The following is a 21,461-nucleotide window of genomic DNA, read 5'->3' on the forward strand; positions in this document are numbered from 1 at the left end:
CTGTAATTGAGCCAGCTAGCTGCCACCTTCAGCTGTTTTTCTAACCTCATTATCATTAACGTTAGGTGGTTGGTAGCTGCTGTACTTAATTTCGGCTACTGATTGCAGTCTGCCAGTTTGGCTTTATACATAGCTTGGGCTTTGTCGAGTAAGGCTTAAACTATGTATTTAGATTGTAGTTAGGTACTATAGGTAGGCATCGTGGGCTGTATATTATTAAGTAGTATAGGTAGGCATCGTGGGCTGTTGTGGATAGCTGTTGTGTAGTTATTGTAGGTTACTTTTGTATTCGGCTGTGCCGGGTGTAGCACGAAGCTAGCTAGCTAACTCACCTCCTGGATTAGCTGGCGAGTTGCTATTAGCAACGGTTGCAACTAAAAACAATATCCTTTTAAACAGCTACATTCGTTCGCAGCGACGCCGTTTTTCAAACAAAGTCAACACAGTAGCCATTGCTAGCCAGCCAACACTACCAGCTGGCTGTACTGTGGTAGCTAAATACAATATCTTTGTGCTAGCTACCCAACGTTTAATCATTGCTGCGTTATGAAAGGTAAGCTTGGCTTCTTATATGGTGTTGAGTTAAGCTTAAACCATGTATTTAGATTGTAGGTAGGTATTGTAGTTTGGTATTATAGGTAGCTTACTCAGGTAGTTATTGAAGGTTATTGTAGGTAATTATTGTAGGTGAGGACTGTATTCGGTGGACTCCGGCGAAGCACGAGGCTATCTTACCCACTACTTGGACCAACAAAGCTAGCTAGCTAGCGGGTAGCTACTGGTAACTTTTTGCAACTGTGGTTAATTGTTTCCAATGTTATTTCATGCTTAAGAGTACCTGTGATTGAGCCAGCTAGCTACTACCATTCAGCTGTTTTTCTAACCTCATCCGAGGCATTAACGTTAGGTGGTTGGTAGCTGCTGTACTTAATTACAGCTACTGATAACAGTCTGCTGTAGTTTACAACAATTCTAATTTCTAAAGTGGAAGTTGGGAGAGTTTTACTCGGGTGGTTCAGTGAAACAATTATAGTTTCTGAGGTGGAAGTTGGGAGAGTTGGTGAGGGAGGCCTGCTCTCTCCTTTCCCTGATGTTTAGTTCATTTCATTCCGATCTCCTCTGCATTATTGTAGCCATCTGCTGCAGCCTGTCAACTATGCCTCTGCCTATCCCTGTTCTCTCCTCTCCGCACAGGCTACACAAACGCCTCACACCGCGTGGCTGCTGCCTCTCTAACCTGGTGGTCCCTGCACGCACCACACACCTGGAGTTCCAGGTCTCAGGCAGCCTCTGGAACTGCCGTTCTGCCGCCAACAAGGCTGACTTCATCCCAGCCTATGCTACCCTCCAGTCCCTCGACTTCCTGGCGCTGACGGAAACATGGATTACCACTGAAAACACTGCTACTCCTACTGCTCTCTCCTCGTCTGACCATGTGTTCTCGCATACCCCGAGAGCATCTGGTCAGAGGGGTGCTGGCACAGGAATCCTCATCTCTCCCAAGTGGTCATTCTCAATTTTTCCCCTAACCCATCTGTCTATCTCCTCATTTGAATTCCACGCTGTCACAGTCACTAGCCCATTTAAGCTTAATATCCTTGTCATCTATCGCCCTCCAGGTTCCCTTGGAGAGTTCATCAATGAGCTTGACGCCTTGATAAGTTCCTTTCCTGAGGATGGCTCACCCTTCACAGTTTTGGGGGATTTCAACCTCCCCACGTCTACATTTGACTCATTTCTCTCTGCCTCCTTCTTTCCACTCCTCTCCTCTTTTGACCTCACCCTCTCACCACCCCCCCCCCCCCCCCACTCACAAGGCAGGCAATACGCTTGACTTCATCTTTACTAGATGTTGCTCTTCTACTAATCTCACTGCAACTCCCCTCCATGTCTCCGACAACTACTTTGTATCCTTTTCTCTCTCGCTCTCCTCCAACACTACTCACTCTGCCCCTACACAGATGGTAATGCGCCGCCGCAACCTTCGCTCTCTCTCTCCCACTACTCTCTCCTCTTCCATCCTATCATCTCTTCCCTCTGCTCAATCCTTCTCCCTCCAATCTCCTGACTCTGCCTCCTCAACCCTCCTCTCCTCCCTTTCTGCATCCTTTGACTCCCTGTGTCCCCTATCCTCCCGGCCGGCTCGGTCCTCCCCTCCAGCTCCGTGGCTTGATGACTCATTGCGAGCTCACAGAACAGAGCTCCGGGCAGCGGAGCGGAAATGGAAGAAAACTAAACTCCCTGCCGACCTGGCATCTTTTCACTCCCTCCTCTCTACATTTTCTTCATCTGTTTCTGCTGCTAAGGCCACTTTCTACCACTCTAAATTCCAAGCATCTGCCTCTAACCCTAGGAAGCTCTTTGCCACATTCTCCTCACTGCTGAATCCCCCCCTCTCTGTGGATGACTTTGTCAACCACTTTGAAAAGAAGGTTGACGACATCCGATCCTCGTTTGTTAAGTCTAATGACACTGCTGGTCCTGCTCACACTGCCCTACCCTATGCTTTGACTTCTTTCTCCCCTCTCTCTCCAGATAAAATCTTGCGACTAGTGACTGCAGGCCGCCCAACAACCTGCCCGCTTGACCCCATCCCCTCCTCTCTTCTCCAGACCATCTCCGGTGACCTTCTCCCCTACCTCACCTCGCTGATCAACTCATCCTTGACCGCTGGCCATGTCCCTTCCGTCTTCAAGAGAGCGAGAGTTGCACCCCTTCTCAAAAAACCAACACTCGATCCCACTGATGTCAACAACTACAGACCAGTATCCCTTCTTTCTTTTCTTTCCAAAACTATTGAGCCTGCCGTCTTTAGCCAACTCTCTTGCTATCTCTCTCAGAATGACCTTCTTGATCCAAACCAGTCAGGTTTCAGGACTGGTCATTCAACTGAGACTGCTCTTCTCTGTGTCACGGAGGCTCTCCGCACTGCTAAAGCTAACTCTCTCTCCTCTGCTCTTGTCCTTCTAGACCTGTCTGCTGCCTTTGATACAGTGAACCATCAGATCCTCCTCTCCACCCTCTCCGAGCTGGGCATCTCCGGCGCGGCTCACTCCTGGATTGCGTCCTACCTGACCGGTCGCTCCTACCAAGTGGCGTGGCGAGAAGCTGTCTCCGCACCACGTGCTCTCACCACTGGTGTCCCCCAGGGCTCAGTTCTAGGCCCTCTCCTTTTCTCCCTATACACCAAGTCACTTGGCTCTGTCATATCCTCACATGGCCTCTCCTATCATTGCTACGCTGACGATACACAACTAATCTTCTCCTTTCCCCCTTCTGATAACCAGGTGGCGAATCGCATCTCTGCATGTCTGGCTGACATATCAGTATGGATGACGGATCACCACCTCAAGCTGAACCCTGGCAAGACGGAGCTGCTCTTCCTCCCGGGGAAGGACTGCCCGTTCCATGATCTCGCCATCACGGTTGACAACTCCGTTGTGTCCTCCTCCCAGAGTGCGAAGAGCCTTGGCGTGATCCTGGACAACACCCTGTCGTTCTCCGCTAACATCAAGGCGGTGACCCGATCCTGCAGGTTCATGCTCTACAACATTCGGAGAGTACGACCCTGCCTTACACAGGAAGCGGCACAGGTCCTAATCCAGGCACTTGTCATCTCCCGTCTGGATTACTGCAACTCGCTGTTGGCTGGGCTCCCTGCCTGTGCCATTAAACCCCTACAACTCATCCAGAATGCCGCAGCCCGTCTGGTGTTCAACCTTCCCAAGTTCTCTCACGTCACCCCCCTCCTCCGCACACTCCACTGGCTTCCAGTTGAAGCTCGCATCCGTTACAAGACCATGGTGCTTGCCTATGGAGCAGTGAGGGGAACGGCACCTCCGTACCTTCAGGCTCTGATCAGTCCCTACACCCAGGCGAGGGCATTGCGTTCATCCACCTCTGGCCTGCTGGCTCCCCTTCCTCTGCGGAAGCATAGTTCCCGCTCAGCCCAGTCAAAGCTGTTCGCTGCTCTGGCACCCCAATGGTGGAACAAGCTCCCTCACGACGCCAGGACAGCGGAGTCACTCACCACCTTCCGGAGACATTTGAAACCCCACCTCTTTAAGGAACACCTGGGATAGGATAAAGTAATCCTTCTACCCCCCCCCCCCCCCAAAAAAAAAAAAGTATAATTGTAAAGTGGTTATCCCACTGGCTATAGGGTGAATGCACCAATTTGTAGTCGCTCTGGATAAGAGCGTCTGCTAAATGACGTAAATGTGCCCTTGAGCAAGGCACTTAACCCTAATTGCTCCTGTAAGTCGCTCTGGATAAGAGCGTCTGCTAAATGACTAAAATGTAAATGTAAAATGTAATTACCTATTGGAATGTCTGTCCTTCAGTTGTACAGAGGGAGGAGGGTGATCCTCAGAGGGAAGGACAGGACACCGCCAAGAAGGAGGCCAAGAAGGAAAGGAAGGTAAGAAGCAGGAGTGACCGGGCACATAGGCCTACTGGGCTGCCCTCTGCACCTGATAGCAGGACTACCATAGAGATCTATATATCTCTATGATAATAATACACCCGTTTTCAAAACGTGTTTTAAGAGCTGCTTTGACCTGATTCATAAAGTGTCTCAGAGTAGGAGTGCTGATCTAGGATCAGTTTTGCATTTGAGATCATAATGAATACGATTATTTGGGCAAGGTTGAGCCCACACCTTATCTGATGCACTTTATGTATACAGGCCCTGGTGTAACATGTCTGCCATCATTTGAGATCTGCAATCTGTTCTGTTCTATCCTAGGCAAAAAGGAAGAGTAGTGGCAAGAAGTCAGGGAAGCAGGGCACCAACAACGATGCAGGTCAGAGATTAGCCTACTATATTGGTTCTCTATTCTGTCTGTGATGTGCAGGTTGTGTTATCCATTTTCAATGAAACTGTAGTCTACTGTAATCAGTAAGAAAGGTTACATAGATAGCTTTATTCAAATAGGCCTATTGTAAAAGCCTATAACAGTTAAGTCAGAGTATTAAGAGATAAAATGTCTGATTTTTCTTTAATTTTGTTTCTACTCCCTCTACGGCAATCACATCTTTAGTGTCCAGGAATAAACACCTGGACAGAGGATCTGTAATTGAGCTCCTGGAGACGAAAGCAGTTAAGGCTGCATTTGGCCCAGGCAACAAGGATGAGATGGAGTACTCCTACCCAATCCTCATCTCATTCCTGCGCAATCTTACTGATGAGTATGTTAACTTCACATGTTCAACATTTATGAACTCTTATGCAGTGGGAACTAAAGACTAACTAAAACACTTCTTTTTTATTTTCTAGGCAGTGGCAAGTGATCTACAAAGGACTAAAAAACCCTGTAAGTTTCTCCATCTTTCTTTGACCTTTGTGTCATTAATCTGTTGAATTCAGAGAGAGGGATTAGCCATCAAGTTATATTCTGTTACTCATGTTCATTGCTCTGTCAGACTTCATCAAACTTTGAATTCAGTCACAGACAAGAATAACAATGTTGATCAAATGCATTCTGTTCGATCTAGAATACTTTACATCACAGTTCCATTGAAAAGCCTGTTTTTGTTCTGTTTGTTCAAAACAGATGACGAAGGAGCAGCTTGCCAAATTGTGCAAGACAATTGTAACCTTCATCACACAGACCACCCTGCAGATCCTGCTGCCGGCCCTGGCCGGCGTACTGGGGGTGACGGGCTTTGCTGAGGACGAAACTGACTCAACCAAGAGGGGCGGCAGTGCAAGATCCTTTACAGCCTTTGATCAGGAAAGACTGGAGCTCATCCAGGAAGTTAAATATCTGGCGAAGAAGTTGTATAAGGGCGGCACAGGGGCTCAACGTCTCAGGTCCCTAACACCCTCTTCGAAGAGGTATGTTCCCCTCAAGGTTTACATGTATGGATTTCACCTAGCTCATCTATCCCAGTTTGTTAGCCAATGCATTTTATGCTATCTAATGTAATACAGAATGTAATGTATCAACCTTTGAGCAGATTAGAATTAATGAGCATAAAAAGAGATCAAAAGGACATGTAAATATTTAGAATACTAAAATTACAATGCTTGATCGATTTGCCAAGTTCAGACAGGAATTATCATGCTTTGTTTGTTCGTTTTTAAAGTTCCCAGACCTCAGTGAAAGTCCACCTGGGAATGCCAGAGGACAGAATCATCAAAAGTGTCCAGGAGCAACTCTCTGACCATAATATCCTGTCCTCTTGCCCACCTGAGCTGACCGTTGGTCTTATCAAGGTGGTGGTCGAACAGCTTAACTTGGCCCTCTCTATGACTATCAGCAGAGCCATTTCAGGGCGGTCCTCCCCTATTGCTTCTGGTACCCAGGCCGCTGAACAGATGGTCAACATGGTCCAGAAGTGTTTTGATGATCATGCCACTCCAGAGGACCAGAGCTCCACCTCTGAATTAGAGTCGTGCATTCCACCTGCAACAGAAGAGGTGATGACTGTTATCGCAGACATGGTGGATGAATTGGAAAAAGAAGATCCGGAATTGGCTAAGGTGCTTCGAGAAGTGGCTGTAAAAGTTAAAATGTTGGCATCTGGCAGTGACCTTGCAGTGGAGCACCTGGATGCTCAAGACTCTCCTGTTCCAGAGGAGCTGAACATAATATGTACATCTTGCAATAAAATGACGCAAAGTCTTGGCACTCTGTTTGGTGCAAAGTTCAAGACCAAAGCCTCAAAGGCTGTGAGTGAAATTCTTGTGAGAAGGTTTAGGAGCGGTATCTCTGGTATGGTTCAACCTTCTCATTCGTTTAGTACCACTCCAAGCTTGACGAATGCATCTGGCCCATCTGACAGGATCCTTGATTCGGCGGCCACTGGGCTCATACAGACCAAAGTAGATTCTGAGGCATCACAAATAATTGATAACTTTGTTGAAGATGTCAAGGACATTGTGCAGCATGCTGAATTAGATCAGCCAACAAGCACCCAGAGAGATCCCCAAGTAGGACACTGTATAACAAAGAGGAAACCCTTCCATGTAGCTCGTAGACTCTGCGACAGGCTTCAGGCAAAGCTGAATACATTGTTCCTCACAATGGGTGGAACTCCAGTCCAAGGGAAAGAACTTATGGAAAAAGTTGACTCCAGTGATGTGCTTCTGGAGCACACTGACTCCAGTGATCTGCCTGTTTCAATCCTGAGCTTGCCTTCACCATGTAGGAGTGAATCTCCTATATCAGAATGCAATTCATCTTCTTTATCTGATGGACGTGATTCAACTGGCTCTGTAGAAGAGAGAACACCAGAGCAACCTGAAACCTGTAAGAGCGAGGCAATACTGCAAGAGGTCAACTCAATAGGACTTGGTGCTCTCCGTAAATGCCAAAGTGAGAACTCTCAACCATTACTGTCTCTCTGTGATTCAAACCTGGTGCCCTGCACCAAAGAGGTCTTGTCCCAGATTGTGGACATCTATAGATCATATCAGGAATGCACATCATCTGTTGCAGAGAGTTTCTTTTACGACTCCATTGAAGTCTATGACTTTTTGGACGATGTCATGTCTTACCTAGAAGACATGCCTGTGTCCGGTTCCTCTGCGTTGGAGGGATTAAGAGATACTCCAGCCTCAGTCATTGAGAAGCTCTCCAGTGAAGAGTTCCAGATGAACGCTACCAACAAAGTGCGAAAAATACTGATCAAATCAATCAGTAGCTTTCCCAGCAAAGTCAGTTCCAGCCAGCTAGATTCTCAGATGTTGCCAGCAACATCAACAATTTCCTCGAGGCATACCGATTTAACTGCTTTTGAAATCGTTGGATCAATTACAAATGACATAAAGAGCCTTTTCCCACGCACAGAGTCTTCTACTACTCTATGGCAGGCAGACTCTATGCTTCAACAGAGTTATGAGAAAACCTCAGAATACACTGAGGCCGCACCCGAAGGCTCCCAGTCTGGTGTGGAAGTATCTGAGAAGAAGATCTGGACAACTGCAAAGACTATTAACCACAATGTGAAGACAAAGATTAGGAATTATTTCACATGGCGAAAGCAAGCCAAAGTAACAAAGGCTCAAGCCAAAAATACCCTCAGCCATATTCTGGTTTCAATTCAGAAAGAGCTGTCAAGATCTGACCAAATGGTGACTGCAGGAGAGCTTTCACAAATAGAGAATGTGGTTGGAATGATCCTGGACGATATTGAGAAGGTAAGCAGTGAATGTGATGAGGAACTGGTCTATCAAGCACCACAGCGGCCTTCTTCCTCGTTGTCATCCTCATCTGCCAGATCACAGAAGTCAGAGTGGGAATTTGCACTCCCTGGCATTCCCATCCCTTCTGAATTACCAGCGAGTACTACTCAGCCCATTGTGAGATGCTCAGTCATCGACATGGGCAAATCTACTAAGACAAAAACATCAGTGTGTAATGCCAGGGAAAGCATGTCTGCAATAGTGGATACCATTTTAAAGGATGTATATCCAGAGGAAGAAGGGGAGGTTGCATCCCACCCTGATCTAACAGCTGCAATAGCAAGACTTGAGGAGCTCATATCTCAGGATAGGATTGGTGCTCTCTCCTGTGATCTTACTCACCAAGTCAACCGCATCATTTCTGAGAGTAACTTGACCCCTCTGGTTCTGACAGTGGCGGCTGGAAAGAGTGCATCCCATACAATCCTTACTAAACTGAAGAGGAATGACAAGAAGTTGGGGAAACCCACAGCTTACGAGCTGGTTCAGCTGTTTGCAGAGGAGTCTGTGAAGCGTCTCCTGCTTCCTAGCCTTGTGCCATCTTTAGCTTCAATGAGTTGGGCTCAGAGAGTCAGTGTGACTGCTAGCGTATCTGAAGATAGGATTTCATGCTCTTTGTCTACATCAGCATTTAGTGACACAGTCAGTCTGTTTAACAAAGTAATGGTAAGCCAGGTCATGGACTCTGTGGTTTCTGATGCACAAAGCAGAGAGTCATCTCCAACCAGAACTGTAACTGATATAGGCAGTCTACTGAGTGTTAAGTCCTCCCCTCTGCCATCTTTTCCCGCCATCAGCATGGCAACAAGTGAGACCTCCAATGCTGCACGAGGCTTTGAGGCCAACATAGATGCTGAGGAAAGAGATACCACCAGTTGTTCCGGTGTAGCTCAGAGCATTGTTTGTGATCAGAAGTCAACCAGCCCGGATGTTGTCAAAGATGTCTCGCTTTCAACCCCATCCACTGATAACTTAAGCGGTGATGATGACTTTACCGGCCTCATCAGCATGTTAGTGGTGAGACTTCTGTCAAAAATCCAAACCCAAACTGATCTGTACCCAGTTGACGTCACACGCACATCACAAGACCTGATTCCAAAAGTTATAGCTGCCTTCTGTGCATGGTCAGGCTGCTCTGAGACCCAAGCTTATCCCAAGAACTTGAAGAGTCATAAAATATACAGCACCGTCTACAAACATCTGTTGAAGGAGTTTGGCTCAGAGAAGATCCTCCAACTGGCCGTGTCGACTCAGGACTCTACATTCAGTAGGATTCTTGTGAAGTCTCTGAGCAAGGAGATTCTCCACAGTTGTAACGAGGCATCAAGGGCAGCCTCAAGAACATATTTCGAAGCCACCCGGCCTGAGGCTCTTCCCATGGCTGAGGATGTGAAGGCTACCAGAGGGAAGCTGTCTTTCCTACAAAGGCTTGCCAGGCTGAAAATCAACTTAAAGGTACATCAAACTTATTTAAGTTAACAATTGTGTCAATGTGAGTAAACAATGTTATTTTGAGAAAATGTAAAACCATCCATTAATTCCAAAACCATTTATAAATCTTGGTGTGCTGGTGTGTAAGATGTGATTTGTTATTACCATGAGGTTGTTCAGCTGTGACTGTTGTTTTGACATGTTTTTGTCTTTCAACTCTTTCTTAGCCATTCAAGATCGGGAACAAGAAGGATTCCAAGAAGAATTCCTGCCACTCTGAATCTAAAGACCAGACTACTGCTGAAGATAGCATGTGTAAGTCCATACAGCAGGACATTTACTGTTTGAGATATTGGTGTACAAAGATGCTATTGCAAAAATATTAAACCCTATATACAGTACATTATATATTATCGATAGTGATCTTATGTAAAATGATTTCTAATTTCTAAACCTCAAGATGCTGGTTCTCATTTATTTGTGAAAGTAATGAGTTGAAACTAAGAATACAATATAACATAATTTCTAAATTAAAGTGCATGTCAACTCTCTCTCTTCTGTAGTGCCCAGCATAGTGGCACATGCTGCCACATCTGGACTCCCAGAGGATCTTCCCTCCACCTCTCAACAGGAGAAGCCTCACAAAGCTCCCCTTCTAATCAGGATGTTTTCTGCCATCTCCATAGGCCTATCCAAGCCATTCAAACGGTCTTCAACGCAGGCTTAATACAGCGATTTCCTTTAATACAGTAATATTTGCATTGAATTGATAGCCTTTGTCTTCATTTACAGTGGGGGAAAAAGTATTAAGTCAGCCACCAATTGTGCAAGTTCTCCCACTTAAAAAGATGAGAGAGGCCTGTAATTTTCATCAGGTACACGTCAACTATGACAGACAAAATGAGAATTTTTTCCAGAAAATCACATTGTAGGATTTTTTATGAATTTATTTGCAAATTATGGTGGAAAATAAGTATTTGGTCAATAACAAAAGTTTCTCAATATTTTGTTATATACCCTTTGTTGGCAATGACACAGGTCAAACGTTTTCTGTAAGTCTTCACAAGGTTTTCACACACTGTTACTGGTATTTTGGCCCATTCCTCCATGCAGATCTCCTCTAGAGCAGTGATGTTTTGGGGCTGTCGCTGGGCAACATGGACTTTCAACTCACTCCAAAGATTTTCTATGGGGTTGAGATCTGGAGACTGGCTAGGCCACTCCAGGACCTTGAAATGCTTCTTACGAAGCCACTCCTTCGTTGCCCGGGCGGTGTGTTTGGGATCATTGTCATGCTGAAAGACCCAGCCACGTTTCATCTTCAATGCCCTTGCTGATAGAAGGAGGTTTTCACTCAAAATTTCACGAAACATGGCCCCATTCATTCTTTCCTTTACACGGATCAGTCGTCCTGGTCCCTTTGCAGAAAAACAGTCCCAAAGCATGATGTTTCCACCCCCATGCTTCACAGTAGGTATGGTGTTCTTTGGATGCAACTCAGCATTCTTTGTCCTCCAAACACGACGAGTTGAGATTTTACCAAAAAGTTATATTTTGGTTTCATCTGACCATATGACATTCTCCCAGTCCTCTTCTGGATCATCCAAATGCACTCTAGCAAACTTCAGACGGGCCTGGACATGTACTGGCTTAAGCAGGGGGACACGTCTGGCACTGCAGGATTTGAGTCCCTGGCGGCGTAGTGTGTTACTGATGGTAGGCTTTGTTACTTTGGTCCCAGCTCTCTGCAGGTCATTCACTAGGTCCCCCCGTGTGGTTCTTGGTTTTTTTCTCACCGTTCTTGTGATAATTTTGACCCCACGGGGTGAGATCTTGCGTGGAGCCCCAGATTGAGGGAGATTATCAGTGGTCTTGTATGTCTTCCATTTCCTAATAATTGCTCCCACAGTTGATTTCTTCAAACCAAGCTGCTTACCTATTGCAGATTCAGTCTTCCCAGCCTGGTGCAGGTCTACAATTTAGTTTCTGGTGTCCTTTGAAAGCTCTTTGGTCTTGGCCATAGTGGAGTTTGGAGTGTGACTGTTTGAGGTTGTGGACAGGTGTCTTTTATACTGATAACAAGTTCAAACAGGTGCCATGGCCAGGTCTGTGAGAGCCAGAAATCTTGCTTGTTTGTAGGTGACCAAATACTTATTTTCCACCATAAATTAGAAATAAATTAATAAAAAATCCTACAATGTGATTTTCAGGATTTTTTATTTCTCAATTTGTCTGTCATAGTTGACGTGTACCTATGATGAAAATTACAGGCCTCTCTCATCTTTTTAAGTGGGAGAACTTGCACAATTGGTGGCTGACTAAATACTTTTTTCCCCCACTGTATATAGGTTGTATGTTGGGAGCTTTTGGGAAAGAGCACAGTTAGAAAGATATGGCATATAGAAGCAAACCGGATGGACATCATGAAAATGATCGGAGAGGTTGAGAGTAGAAGAAGTTCAGGAGCAAAAACTAATAAAATATAATTATTGTAAAATTGACTGTGTCCATAAAATGTAGATAGTAAGTATAAGCTGGAAGTAGAGGCCTAAGTATTGTTGTTCACTAATTTACCCCAAGTAGGGAAAGGATGGCGGGGTTGAAAAGTAATAAAGGGGAGTATAGATATAAAAAACATGGGGGATTGGATGTGATGCAGACAATTACATTGATGGAAGTTACAATCTATCTGCAATATTAAGCTGTTTAGGTGTCTGCGTGCAGTGTGAAGGAAGTTAGAGGTAGTCCCGAGAGCCACTGCTGACTAGCGTTTGTGCAATGACTGGAAGGCTACAGGTACACTAGCATATGCTACTGTACAGTACTGCTATAGTATCCCTTTAAGGGTGCCAAAGATTCCTCTAATGAACTTGAGATTGAAGCTATGTGAATCATTGGGTCAGGTTGTCTATCCAGTCCATCAATAGTTTTTACACTTGTCTGTTGCCCCTAACTGTTTCTCATCAGGAGTCATTGTCAGTCAATATTATCATATTGTAAGATCAAGGTTGTAAAATGCTCCAGCTTATTTGTTGGAAAGTTTGTTGTTGCTTGAGAGCTGGTATGTCTGTAAAGCAGCTCTGGGTCTCAATTTCATCCATTGGAAACTGAGCTTTGTCTGTTTTGGTCGTCAAAGACCACCACGAAAGGGACTGAAACAGATGGTTCTTTTGGGATGGTTCTTGCAACCATGCTGCAGTGCAAGCAATGCCGCCAGAAACTCTTAACCTTCTTTAAACTCTTTTGGGTGAAATCTGTTTTACAAATAAACTTGAAAAGGGTTAGGCCTAGTTTAGGCCTACCAGAGTTTGCACTATGCAGAGGTTTGGATTTAGCCTAAACCTGCTCCAAGTGCCACTGTGCAACTGCCCTCAGCTCCAGTACAACTTTGGGTATAAGACTGTCTCATACCTCCTTTTCTTTGCCTTTTGAAAATGAATATCAGCACTTTGTGTGCAGTTTGGGTAGGTTCTGGGCCTCAGGTTTCAGAGGCTACAGAGGGACTCTGATGCACAGAGTGGTGATTGTACCCAGGCTTAGCGGCTCTGCTCGGCTTATTACAGTTTGATGAAAGTGTAATAAGGGATTAAATCCACCTTGTGTTGTTAAGACCATTTAGAAGCCTCTAAGTCAGGGGTAACTCTTACCCTACGAGGTCCGGAGCCTGCTGGTTTTCTGTCCTACATAATAATGAATTGTATACACCTGGTGTCCAGGTCTAATTCAGTCCCTGATTAGAGGGGAACAATGAAAAAATTTAGTGGAACTGGCTTCGGGTTCCAGAGTTGAATTTGAGGGCTCTATGTCATAGGATTGCATGTGTTGGCTTTATGAGGGTGGAGTTCATAGTCAGAATCAGATTTTCTGTGTGAACCTTGCTTATTTTTCCCAAAAATCTACCCAGTGTCCAGAAACAATGAAAGTGTTGTGAACAAGTCTAAATCACAGGTGTATGCAACTTCAGATTCCTAAATTGTCTTGGTTGTAATGCATGCACCTGGGGCGGCAGGTAGCTTAGTGGTTAAGAGCGTTGTGCCAGTAACCGAAAGGTCACTGGTTCTAATCCCCGAGCCAACTAGGTGAAAAATCTGTTGATGTGCCCTTGAGCAAGGCACTTAACCCTAATTGCTCCTGTAAGTCGCTCTGCATAAGAGCGTCTGCTAAATGACTAAAATGTAATGTAAATGTAAAAAGCTACCCGAGAGAGGTTGGTGGATGCCAATGTGATGTACTAGATTAATGAGAAAGAAGAACCTCAACCTAGTAGTATTGGTCATCACAGCATCAGCCCAGAATCGTCATATCATCAGTGCATCTCTAGTGCACAACACTAGGCAAGCTTACAGGGGCTCCTGCCCATGAGGTCTGGCCCAGCTGGCCCTTGTGTGTGTGAGTGAGATGTAGCCTGCAGGTGTACAGCTGTGGGCGTATGTTAGAGTTGTGGCGAGGTTCTTCTTAGCACAGGGCTTCATTGCTCTGTGACTGCAGGACGTCTGCTCCTTGACCTTCGTCAGGTGTCGGAGACATCCTCATAGCGCGAGAGGTGTGACATAGCACTTCTTGTGTGGAAACGTGTAGTGTGGATTTTCATTTAGGTTCTCATTTACAACTGCGACTTGGCCAAGATAAAGCAAAGCAGTGCAATAAAAACAACACAGAGTTACATATGGGGTAAAAAACATAAAGTCAAAAATACAACAGAAAATATATATACAGTGTGTGCAAATGTAGCAAGTTATTGTGGATATGTGTAGACACATGATAAGAACGTGAAACCATGGCTTTGTGTAATTCTATTAGCCTTGCTCAAACCTGCTGCATATATGGTCCACTGTCTAACACGTTCACCCGTGGCTACGTACTCCTGTGACTTTAGCATGACACATGATTTTCTTCTCTTTCTCCTTAGCTTCCCGTTAAAATGGGACATCAGAACAACCACACCAAAGTCGGCACAGAGCACAACAAGGAATGTCTCATCAACATCTCTAAGTACAAGTTCTCCCTCGTCATCAGTGGCCTCACGAACGTACTAAAAAATGTGAACAACATGGTAAGTGGAGTTTTTAACATATCTCTTTTAGCTGTTTATTTGACTTTAGCATGAGTAATGGGGATCACTACGTTGCGCGTCATCAACCCTACCTCCTGGAAGGCTTGTGTATTGTGTCAAAACTCCAAGTCAACTGAAGTTTAGGATGCCCACTAAGGGCTGGAAGTGGTGTTTGCCGAATCACTGTGTCCTCTGTGTCTGTAAGCCCTCATCTCCCCTCCCCTCCCCTCCTCTCTCCAGCGGATATTCGGGGAAGCTGCTGAGAAGAACCGCTACCTCTCCCAGCTGATTATCCTGGACACACTGGAGAAGTGCCTGGTGTCGGTGAGGAAACCCCCATACACTCTACATCTACTGTATCCCTCCTTACATCACCTTTAGTTGGTCTGATAACCTATCCCCCCTACAGTTGTTTGTATGTGTTTGTATTGTGTTAGAAATGTAGAGATCTTATTTTTTACACATTTCTAAGTATAGTAATAGCCTCATTTTGTGTTACACTATTTCCTACATATGAGTGAGCTACAGGTTTTGAATGCAGTTGTATGCAGTCTGTCCCAGTATGAGGTTGCCAGTTTGACACAGTAGTTTTGGAAATGAGCCAATGGGAGCGCTTGCGAATCCCAGGTGGGGACATACTGTGGTTTTGCCCCTGAGCGAGGCACTTAACCCACATACATGTATTGCATGTCCAGCTGTATAAATCCGAACTATGTGAGAAGTTGCCTCTGATAACCTGAAAAGCACTCCTTGTTTTCTCAGAGAACCTGTAGAAACCAGCGTGCACACACACTCTTTCCTCTCATCATGTTCCCTCTCTTTTTCTCTGTATTCATCTTCCTCCTGAACAGCAAACCTGGTTTCAAAAAAACAAATAAAGCAACACCTCAGGGCACAACGCCTCTCCTCCATGTGACCTACTTGTTGTGTGTATGTACTGACATATATGTAACTGATAGATATACACACACACTACATGTTAATGGTTTTAAATGTACAGTACCAGTCAAAAGGTTGGACACACCTCATTCCAGCGTTTTTCTTTATTTTTACTATTTTCTACATTGTAGAATAATAGTGAAGACATCAAAACTATGAAATAACACATATGGAATCATGTAGAAACCAAAAAAGTGTTAAACAAATCAAAATATTTTTGAGATTCTTGAAAGTAGCCACCCTTTGTCTTGATGACAGCTTTGCACACTGTTGGCATTCTCTCAACTAGCTTCATGAGGTAGTCACCTGGAATGCATTTCAATTAACAGGTGTGCCTTGTTAATTTCTGGAATTTCTTTCCAATCATTTGTGTTTTGAAAAGGTAGGGTTGGTATACAGAAGATAGCCCTATTTGGTAAAAGACTAAGTCCATATTATGGCAAGAACAGCTCAAATAAGCAAAGAGAAACGAAAATTTCAATAACTAATGCTCTTGCGGCTGAATGGGAGCAAGTTCCTGTAAGTGCAGTCGCAAAAACCATCAAGGGCTATGATGAAACTGGCTCTCATGAGGACCGCCACAGGAAAGGAAGACCCAGCGTTACCTCTGCTGCAGAGGATAAGTTCATTAGAGTTACCAGCCTCAGAAATTGCAGCCCAAATAAATGCTTCAGAGTTCAAGTAACAGACACATCTCAACATCAACTGTTCAGAGGAGACTGTGAATCAGGCCTTCATGGTCGAATTGCTGCAAAGAAATCACTACTAAAGGACACCAATAAGAAGAAGAGACTTGCTTGGGCAAGAAACACGAGCAATGGACATTAGACCAGTGGAAATCTGTCCTTTGGTCTGATGAGTCCAAATTGGAGATTTTTGGTTCCAACCGCTGTGTCTTTGTGAGACGCAGAGTAGGTGAATGGATGATCTCCGCATGTGTGATTCCCACCGTGAAGCATGAAGGAGGAGGTGTGAAGGTGTGGGGGTGCTTTGCTGGTGACACTGTCAGTGATTTATTTATAATTCAAGGCACACTTAACCAGCATGGCTACCACAGCATTCTGCAGCAATACGCCATCCCATCTGGTTTGCGCATAGTCCCACTATCATTAGTTTTTCAACAGGACAATGACCCAACACACCTCCAGGCTGTGTAACGGCTATTTGACCAAGAAGGAGAGTGATGAAGTGCTGCATCAGATGACCTGGCCTCCACAATCCCCCGACCTCAACCCAATTGAGATGGTTTGGGATGAGTTGGACCGCAGATTGAAGGAAAAGCAGCCAACAAGTGCTCAGCATATGTGGGAACTCCTTCAAGACTGTTGGAAAAGCATTCTAGGTGAAGCTGGTTGAAAGAATGCCAAGTGTGTGCAAAGGTGTCATTAAGGCAAAGGGTGGCTACTTTGAAGAATCTAAAATATAACACATTTTTTGATTTGTTAAACACTTTTTGGGTTACTACATGATTCCATATGTGTTATTTAATAGTTTTGATGTCTTCACTATTATTCTACAATGTAGAAAATACTAAAAATAAAGAACCTTGAATGAGTAGGTTTGTTCAAACTTTTGACTGGTACTGTATGTAGATTGTAAAGTATTTTGTCTGTAAATTATTTTTCGTTATGTGTCGGACCGCAGTAAGACTAGCTGTCGCCATTGGTGTCAACTAATGGGGATCCTAATAAATCAAATCAAATCCCCCCAGCAATCGAAGGACTGCCTGCGTCTGGACGAGACCATGCTTGTGAAGCAGCTGCTGCCAGAGATCTGTCACTTCATCCACACGTACCGTGAGGGCCACCAGCACGCTGCAGAGCTCCGTGCCTCTGCCTCAGGGGTCCTCTTCTCCCTCAGCTGCAACAACTTCAACGCTGTCTTCAGCCGCATCTCCACCAGGTAACGCTAACCCTGATCCTGAGGAACTACAGACTGTTGGCTAATTCAGTGTCACTATCACTGTGTTGATTAGCAGTTGATCAGGTGTGTTAGTACAGGGCTGGAACAAAAGCCTGCCCACCCTGTTGTTCTTCCAAGGTCGATGGAAACTCACCTACGTTATTATCTCTTGTGCAAAAATGCATTTGTGTCTTTAAAAAGTTCCACCAGACCTGATTTTCCCAGAAGTGTAATATTACAAATGACGTTATGCCCTCAGAAGTAATGATGAGGAAACTGTTCGGACCCCCTTTCCTGCTTATGCCATGTGATAAGTTAATTTGTTCGCATACCTCAGCACTTCAGTTTAGCAGCCAGTCATGGACAAGGTCACTGTGACTGAACTGTTAGCCCAGTCATGATTGAAATCCCTCCCTCCCCACCCAGGATGTTCAGGATGGTGCAACGTTACAGAACGTTCAGATGGAACGATAAAACAGGGAATCCTGTTAGCTCTATTAGGTTAATTGTCCCCCACGATGAAATCGGGGAGGAGACTGTGGATTTGTCTCTGTCCGTTCGTATGTTTGTCACACGTGATATCTCAGACAGCGGTTGCCCGATTTTGATGAAACTTGGATGAATGATGCGTAGAGATACGACATTTACAGAATTACACTGATTGGCCCAAGGGGGCTTCTATAGTAATCAATTGAATTTCCAAACTATGAACAAGCATATCTACTGTCCCATTTGAGCTATTGTCATGAAATGTGGTTCATATATGCAGCCCCTCATGAGCAACACGTTTCTCATGAGGACCTATAAGCTCCGCCCATTAGTTTTTCTAATTACACTTTTTGTCCCCCAACAAACTTTGAACAAGCATATCTCCTGCCCCGTTTGAACTACAGTATTGTAATTTTTTTACATGCATGCATTTCCTCATAAGAAACAAGTTTCCCCTAATGACCGATATAATTTCGGTACATGCAAATGAAATGTCTTTCAACATCTTTTGAATTGGCGCTGGCTGCATCGATATGCCGCACATCGTGCTATTGTAAATCGGAGATGGGACTGTGGCTCTGTCTCCGTCCGTTAGTACATTCGTACGCGATATCTTAGACAGCACTGGCCTGATTTTGAAGGAACTTGGGTGAATGATACTTCTTCCCATGGAGATCCGGCATTTATGTCACGCCCTGGCCTATAGAACTCTAGCTAGTTTGGTCAGGGTGTGAATAATCTATGTTTGTATTTCTATGTTTGGCCGGGTGTGGTTCCCAATCAGAGGCAGCTGTCGCTCGTTGTCTCTGATTGGGGATCATACTTAGGCAGCCAGTTTTCCTGCCTGTGTTGTGGGTTTTTGTTTGTGTTCGGTTAGTGTGGCTTGTTAGTGTTAGCCTTCCGACGTCACGTTTCGTTGTTTTTGTATGTTTATTAAGTTCAATAAACATGGATGCATTTCACGCTGTGTTTTGGTCCGTCCCGTTCATCTACGATCGTGACAATTTACAACATTATTCTGATTGGCCCAAGTGGGTTGCTATAGGAATCAACTGAAATTCCAAACTTTGAACAAACATATCTCCTGTCCTGTTTGCGCTATTGTCATGACATTTTGTTAATATATGCAGCCCCTCATGAGCAACAAGTTTCCCGTAACAACCTATATAACTTTGGTACTTACAAATGAAATGTCTTTCAACACAACATACGTTGGAATAATTGTCACTAATTGACACAAGGAGCGATACATCATTTGTGGACAACATGTTTACTGTAGCCTTGTTTCTATCTGCAACATTCTGAAAGTTTCACATCATTGATACAGTCATGTCAGTTTCCTGTCTTGAAGGACGACGGGATGATGTCAAAAAGGCTACCTTTTTTCCCTCTCTTCCACCCCCTCTTCTTTCCCTCCTTTCTACTGAGAAACTGTGGGAGAATAAAATCTCTGGATATCATGTGTTTGACTGGATGAACTTGTTCCCTGGCAGTGTCTAAGAGAGTCCTTATCCATTGTGTTCTCCCCCAGGTTGCAGGAGCTGACAGTCTGCTCAGAAGACACTGTGGATGTCCATGATATAGAGCTCATGCAGTACATCAATGTGGACTGCTCCAAACTTAAAAGAATGCTCCAAGGTAGCTACTCACTCACTCACTATATTGGTATTGCTTGTGTTCTCACAAAACTTGATAAACACACTCAATGTCTGGCACAAACCTGCATGAGGGAAGCAACAAGATCTGAGTGTTAACCCTGAAACCAGGACTAAGACCTTGACTACACACTATGTTCCATCTATGTTTCAAGGGCTGGGTGGGGCTCATTTCATGTGCAGAAACCTGTGAAAAAGGAAGTTGGGGTATTTGATTTTACAGGGACATTTTGTGGAGGACATTAACTTACTCTGATCCCTGTGTAGTAGTCCCTACGTGGATTCCCTGGAACCATGGGACCTACAGAAGACTAATACAAAAGAAAAGGAAAATACTGGGCTTGTTAATAATATGTTAACATTAACAGTAAAACAAAACCCATTACGTATTGTCCTAAATCGGGAGAAAAGAAATGAGTCATTTTCATCTGATTCAGGATTACGAGAATACTACTATTGAGAGCTGCATACCTTGACAACCCCCCCAAGCATAACCTCCGACCTTACAGAACAATAACAAGTGACGCACAGCCTCATTAGACGCTACATCAAGACCAGCGAATCAAACGGAGCCTCCAAATAACAACTACTTAGTTTCCATTTTCCTCCACTGCTCCATCACACCAGCTTCAGGTATTTGTGCCTTGTTAGCCACAAAATAAAACCATTATCATGGGTCCCTGGCTCGCGGCAATTAACTGGCAACAGCTGCACCTCTCAAGTGCTGAGGGAATGGAACTATATAGGCCTACCACTATGGCTGCAATATGATTATGCGGAGTAGGGAAGAAAAAAATAAGAAAACAAGTGGCAACTTGGTTTGAGGACATACATTTTCAACACTAGTGTTCACATTTGACCTGGGATTGGAACACTACATTGTATGCCATTTGAGATGATGTTGTGAAGCATAAGGGTCAAGGGTCCAATTCATCTAATAATTTAACTGACACTGCATTTTGTTATGCATCTTGGGTTGCCAGATAGATAGGACAGTAAAATGTAATACATGTCCACTAGGAGAAATAGCCTGTTCCACATTCCAGGAAAATAAACGGAAAAGGGTCTTAAATTATGACTGATGCGCTTTCCCATACCCAGACAGAGGATGTTTCAAATGTCTACACTAGGCTTACATAGTCTGGATTCTCAAATGCAATTCCCCTCAGGTGTGATGGAAAGAGATCTATTTTTAAGATCTAGCCGACATGTGACTGCTGGTGGATGAATTCCCAGTGGTTACATAATGTCAACAATCTATGAATGTAGTGTACTTGGCAAGTTGACTGCTTTCGTGTTTTCTACCTTCATCAGTCTTGTTTTTTTTAAAGTTCTCTTTATTTTAAATGCTGCCCTATGTACATAGTCCAGGGTTTCCCAAACTCAGTCCTCAGGACCCCAAGGGGTGCACGTTTCAGTTTTTGCCCTAACACTACACAGCGGATTCAAATCAAGCTTTGATAATTTGAATCAGTGTGTAGAGTTAGGGCAAAAACCAAAACGTACAGCCCTTGGGGTCCTGAGGACTGAGTTTGGGAAACGCTGACAGTCATTGAACACTGGTCACCTTAATAAATGTTTACATAGTGTTTTACCCACTTCATATGTATATACTGTATTCTAGTCATGGTTCATCCTATACAGCTACTGCTGTACACCTTTTCGATTCATATACTGTCTATACACACCACCATATATTATATTCCAGACTCCGACATTACTCTCCCTGATATTTCTTAATTCCTTTATTTTTGTGTATGGTTAGGTATTACTTCACTGTTGGAGATAGAAACAAGCATTT

General features: G+C 44.4%; 2 protein-coding genes across 3 annotated transcripts; both read left to right on the top strand.

Annotated features, from left to right (window-relative positions):
• Positions 1-5,555: 5,555 nt before the first annotated feature.
• On the top strand, positions 5,556-6,786 carry LOC311101978 (uncharacterized protein; the record flags this gene model as incomplete). Its single annotated transcript, XM_084143203.1, has 3 exons — positions 5,556-5,839; positions 6,091-6,505; positions 6,748-6,786. 3 exons carry the CDS (start codon positions 5,556-5,558, stop codon positions 6,784-6,786), a joined length of 738 nt encoding a protein of 245 aa, XP_083999329.1.
• Positions 6,787-6,809: 23 nt separating this feature from the next.
• Positions 6,810-19,771, top strand: LOC311101896 (neurofibromin-like). 2 transcript variants are annotated; one of them, XM_084143132.1, is made up of 7 exons: positions 6,810-9,646; positions 9,850-9,937; positions 10,186-10,371; positions 14,532-14,675; positions 14,916-14,999; positions 17,326-17,516; positions 19,537-19,771. In XM_084143132.1, the coding sequence occupies exons 4-7, from the start codon at positions 14,544-14,546 to the stop codon at positions 19,757-19,759; spliced, it is 630 nt and encodes a 209-aa protein (XP_083999258.1). In that variant the 5' UTR covers positions 6,810-9,646; positions 9,850-9,937; positions 10,186-10,371; positions 14,532-14,543; the 3' UTR covers positions 19,760-19,771. The 2 variants fall into 2 exon arrangements, with proteins under 2 accessions (XP_083999258.1, XP_083999257.1); XM_084143131.1 differs by lacking the exons at positions 14,532-14,675; positions 14,916-14,999; positions 17,326-17,516; positions 19,537-19,771 and having other exon boundaries at positions 8,325-9,646; positions 10,186-10,366.
• Positions 19,772-21,461: the final 1,690 nt, after the last annotated feature.

The sequence above is a fragment of the Coregonus lavaretus genome (assembly GCF_964263955.1).
Source record: "Coregonus lavaretus genome assembly, chromosome: 26".
NCBI lineage: Eukaryota > Metazoa > Chordata > Actinopteri > Salmoniformes > Salmonidae > Coregonus > Coregonus lavaretus.